This window comes from Melitaea cinxia, chromosome 25, assembly GCF_905220565.1.
Source record: "Melitaea cinxia chromosome 25, ilMelCinx1.1, whole genome shotgun sequence".
NCBI lineage: Eukaryota > Metazoa > Arthropoda > Insecta > Lepidoptera > Nymphalidae > Melitaea > Melitaea cinxia.
In genome coordinates this window covers 11,240,918-11,245,719 of record NC_059418.1, presented here as the reverse complement: position 1 = coordinate 11,245,719, position 4,802 = coordinate 11,240,918, and the positions used below count along the sequence as shown (strand labels likewise).

The 4,802-nt window shown below is 35.3% G+C and overlaps 1 protein-coding gene across 1 annotated transcript; it reads right to left on the bottom strand.

Moving 5' to 3' along the window:
* Positions 1-620: 620 nt before the first annotated feature.
* On the bottom strand, positions 621-4,513 carry LOC123665954 (ras-related protein Rab-24-like). Its single transcript, XM_045600175.1, has 5 exons — positions 4,400-4,513; positions 3,533-3,621; positions 2,460-2,586; positions 1,700-1,847; positions 621-748 (listed from the first exon to the last, which is right to left on the bottom strand). The coding sequence occupies exons 1-5, from the start codon at positions 4,511-4,513 to the stop codon at positions 621-623; spliced, it is 606 nt and encodes a 201-aa protein (XP_045456131.1).
* Between the last annotated feature and the right edge of the window lie 289 nt (positions 4,514-4,802).

Sequence of the window (4,802 nt, the reverse complement as noted above, 5' to 3'; positions counted from 1 at the left end):
ATATATTTAAATTAGTAATTAGACCGTTATAACCCCCCCCCCCCATAATTGTGACATTTAAAAAATTATCATTAAGAGGTTTTTAGTCCCATGAGTAAAGGGATCAATTTTTAACATAACCAAATATCACCTCAACACTAATACATGTTTATTTTCTTAATAGCAGCCAAAAATTATTATCCAAGGGGGGTTAATTTCCCCATTGGGTACAAAGCTACCCCATATTTGGTTTGAATCACAATTATAAACAAGCACATCTAGCTGTGATAGCATTTTTTCATTACATAAAATCGCTTATTATAAAAATATACAATTATCTTAGCAATAGCAGTTACTTTTCAAGGGGAGTTATGGGTAAACCCATTGGGTCTAACAACCCCCGCCCTTAGGTAAAAATCACATTTTTTATAATAAATGTTGCATAATTTACTTATTATTTGATTATTAGTGAAGGGGTTGATTATCTCACTGGGTCTACCCCCCCCCCCCGCGTCCCTATTTGATATATATCACAAATCTGTTTATATGTACATTTCAGCATTATTATTAGTGATGGGGATTAATTTCCCCATCGGGTTACCCAATCCAACTTTGTATCACGAGTATAATTTACATAATTCTCAGCAAAAGCAGTAGTTCTTATTTTTTTCATAATCTTCTTTCTGTAAATTAACCCTTGCTTCTTCCACGTTCTTCATAACTCTTAAATCTCCTACGCAATCATCGACTATCTTCTGGAATAGTTCATCTGGAAATCATTAGTAAATGTATATTAAAAAAAAAACAACTTGGTTTTATATATATCACTACATAGTTATATTATATAAATATATAAATATTTATATATTTATATATGTATTACTAATAAGTATGTTTATCGAAAAAAAAAATGTAGCTATATACCTATAACACAAGCATTAAGTTGCTTACTTTAGGAGCAGACGACCGTGTGTGTATTGTGTAGATATTTATTTATTTATTATAGTATAAAACAAAGTCACTTTCTCTGTCCCTATGTATGCTTTAACCTTTAAAACTACGCAACGGATTTTGATGCGGTTCTTTTTAATAGATATAGTAATTGAAGAGGAAAGTTTATATGTATAATACATGTGTAATATAGTAGAGGAATACTGGTAGTTTTTGCAACCGTGCGAAGCCGGGGCGGGTCGCTAGTATATAATAAAATGAGAACATTATCAAAATAGTCACTCAATTAAACACGCATTATTAGAGATCAAAAAGTACTTATCAGATTGTGATCAAATTTAAATTGGTTCACATGACAAGCACCAGCTTTCGTATAATAAGAATCAACAAGATTTGCTGTGTAGAAAAGAATATAGCCACCCCCTCTCTTCCCGTGGGTGTCGTAAGAGGCGACTAAGGGATAACACAGTTCCACTACCACCTCGGAACTTAAAAAGCCGACCGATGGCGGGATAACCATCCAACTGCTGGCTTTGAAACACACAGGCCGAAGACGGGCAGCAGCGTCTTCGGTGCGACAAAGCCAGCCCTGCGGTCACCAACCCGCCTGCCCTGTGTGGTGACTATGGGCAACACATGAGTTACGTTATTTTTGGCGTAAACTTGTGGCGGCCTATGTCCAGCAGTGGACTGTATAGGCTGCAATGATAAGCACGTCCTTTTTCGAAAAAGGTCTATTAGGAAAGTAAAAGATTAGCATAATACACACCAACGTTCTCCCCAGTTTTGCTAGACGTTAGAAAGTGTCCGTGTAGGCCTTGAGAGTAAGTCGCTATGATGTCTTCGGGTACCTCACGCTGTACTGATCCAGAATCGAGCAGGTCTTTCTTGGTTCCACATAGATAAACTTTGCAATCCTGAAATTAATTGAAAATAAAAAATGTATGTAATGATTGATTTTTTTAATAATTCATATCTCTCTGGAAGTTAACTGAGGTAGGGCACAGGAGGAATTTCCTGCTGATAATATGAAGTAGCATGACTGGGGTAGTACTTTGACCTTACAGAAGATCACAGCTAAATAATACTGTTTGAAATAATATGATTTAAAAAAAAAGAACTGCTACCAATTAAAAAAAAAAAAAAATTGATGGAATTACTGCATGGAATTTTATTTTTAATTTTAAATTTGGTTTGTTCTGGCTCTGGTTGGAACCGCGTGTTCGATTCTAGCTCGGAGTGAATATTTGTGTTCATACAAATATTTATTTCCGGTATGAATGTCTGTCCTTGTGGGTCTCCCCACCGTGCCTCGGAGAGCACGTTAAGCCATCAATCCCAGTTATCATGTGCACCTAATAGCAATCGTTACTCATAGTAGGAAATATATCCGCCAACCCGCAGCGAAGCAGCGTGGTGGATTAAGCTCTGATCCTTCTCCTACAAGGGGAAAGAGGCTTATGCCCAGAAATGGGATGTCGTAGGCTGAATCGATTTTGATGTTGTACGTAAACTAAAGAGGCAAACACCTCTTCCACAGTCCTAAGTTCCTGTAGCCAGTGACGTAACCTCGTCCATGATGGCATCGATGAGGGTTCATAGCAGATGATAGCGGCGTGCGCGCCTCTGTAGTACATACGCGTCATCGCTTCATATCTGAAAGGTATATTTATGGCTCGTCATTAACAATTATTATTAATATGTACGATTTTATCTTTGTGTTACCCACACATTAGGAATTCTAAACCTTTTTGAATATCATATCAAAAATTGACCGCTCCAGCGGGGTTCGAACCCGCGTCTCCGACTGACCGTGTCGGCACTCTAGCCAATTAAGCTATGGAACGATGTACCCGCTAAATCGAAACTATTGATATGATGATTTTATTTTTATTTTCGGTTTAAGCAAACCGTGGCGCCGTCTATAGTGAGTTCTTTACAGAAACCCGTAACTATACCCGTATCCCGATATCTTGGTATTATAATAATTTATTGGGGATCGTCCATAAATCAACTTCCCCCCCCCCTTCGAGACACAAATAATCAATAATCACGTGTATTGTTTTTTTGGACAAAGTAAATTAAAATTTTCAGACTATTATCTTCAAATACAGGGATAATCTGATTTAATTAAGAAAAATTAAGCATTTTGATACAAATTTCCAGAGACATCAAGGTTGCGGGATTTTGATTTTTGGAGTGTACTCCTTAACAATCGATTTTCATATAAAGCCCCGGTATGAACAAAATATGAGGAGTAAAATCTACTGAACGAATGACCTCGTTACGTTTTTGTTAACGCCATCTATCGGAATTTGTCGATTCTCCGATAGATGGCGTTATTTGATTCGTTTTTTTACCATTTGATATGGTATTAATCTTTTTCTTAGACTAGTAAGCCTTTTTTGTGCCTATTTAGACAGTCGATCTGAAGGAATAAACTCCAGTCGTGCGTCGGAGCTGATACACACACACTTTTTTTTTGGTTTAGAAATCGCATTTTTAATGATAAATAAACACACGTGTTATCCCAATACAGCCTCCTTGTTATGTTACGTGACTATTTATCATATTTTTAGACCAACTTTCTCAAAATATTTACCTCTCACTGCCAGCTGTATCCCATATACCGACGTTGAATTCTCTATCGTGTGACTGCATTTGTTTTGCGCAGAAAGCCGCTCCAATTGTCTGAAAAGAAATAACAATATTTTTTTTAAAGTATTTAGTAATGATGCGAGGAGTCAGAGTGTGGCTGAGGGAGAAACTCAGAGCAGTTCCCAGGACTTGCGACCTAGGTGTAGGTTTGAGGAGGCCATTTACGATGTGCATCAACGCTCACCTTCACTGCTCGAGTTGCCCGCCCTGCCTAGCCACATTTGGTAGGAACCTGTTAGTGCAACCTTAGACACTCATTCTAAAACAGAACTTACTGCAGTTCTCGACAGGCCAAGGTCTTTCAGAAGATTGTAGAGATTTTGCTGATACACCTCTCGCTCCTACTTCTACCATGTATAAATTAACCACACAGTCATTTTTGTTAAGTTCATTTGGGTAACCCTAACCTAAGAAGTACAAAGTTTAACGAAAGTTTCGTTTGACAAAAAAAAAAAAAAAAAATAACCCTAACCTATCTAACTTAAAAAGTACAACAGTTAACGACAGTTTCGTTATACAAAAAAAAAAAAACCTTAACCTATCCATAAATTACACTCCTCGATTGTAGATATTATCCTTCATTTGTTCGATTGTAATATTTATTTAATTTTATTGTGTGGTCTTTAGGAATGTTGGTTTCCCACGGTACAATGAGCTCTACTAGTATTATATGTTGTTGTAGTTATAACTATAATTTAATTTTAAGATTTCCTAAAAGACGTACAAAAAAATGCCTTTGTCATTACCAAACAACGTGAAAACTAGAAGTACAATGAAATAATATATAAAGACGTATATAAAAAATACTCACATTTTGATATGGCGTCCCACTATTAAACCTACAATTAACAAATCTTAAAACTAAACTCGTCTTTCCAACATGTTCGCTTCCCAACAAAACAATTTTAAAATCGCATCGACTCATATTTTTCTAAACTTTTTAACTTTTTTATTAACATAAAATATTAAAAGTTAATATAAAACTGCATATCGAGTAAAAAAGCAGAAATATATATATTTTTTTTTCTTTCTCAATTAGTACGTTTACTTATACTGTATTAGTATTAAATGTATTATTTTTATTTTCTTATAATAACAATTAACATTTAACAATGATTACAATCATATTACAATGATGAATTAAAAAATAAATTAAAGTTAGTTGAAACTGACGTTTGTGTAATAGTTGCTAGTTTTAAGATTTTTTTTCCTTG

What these genes read in the sequence shown, in the direction of transcription:
- LOC123665954 (XM_045600175.1), bottom strand. Translation starts at nt 4,513, where the DNA reads ATGAGTCGATGCGATTTTAAAATTGTTTTGTTGGGAAGCGAACATGTT. An exon ending in GATACAGCTGGCAGTGAGAG is followed by an intron (nt 2,587 to 3,532) that starts GTAAATATTTTG and finishes TATACCTTTCAG; the next exon opens with ATATGAAGCGATGACGCGTA. An exon ending in AACTTAGGACTGTGGAAGAG is followed by an intron (nt 1,848 to 2,459) that starts GTGTTTGCCTCT and finishes AATTAATTTCAG; the next exon opens with GATTGCAAAGTTTATCTATG.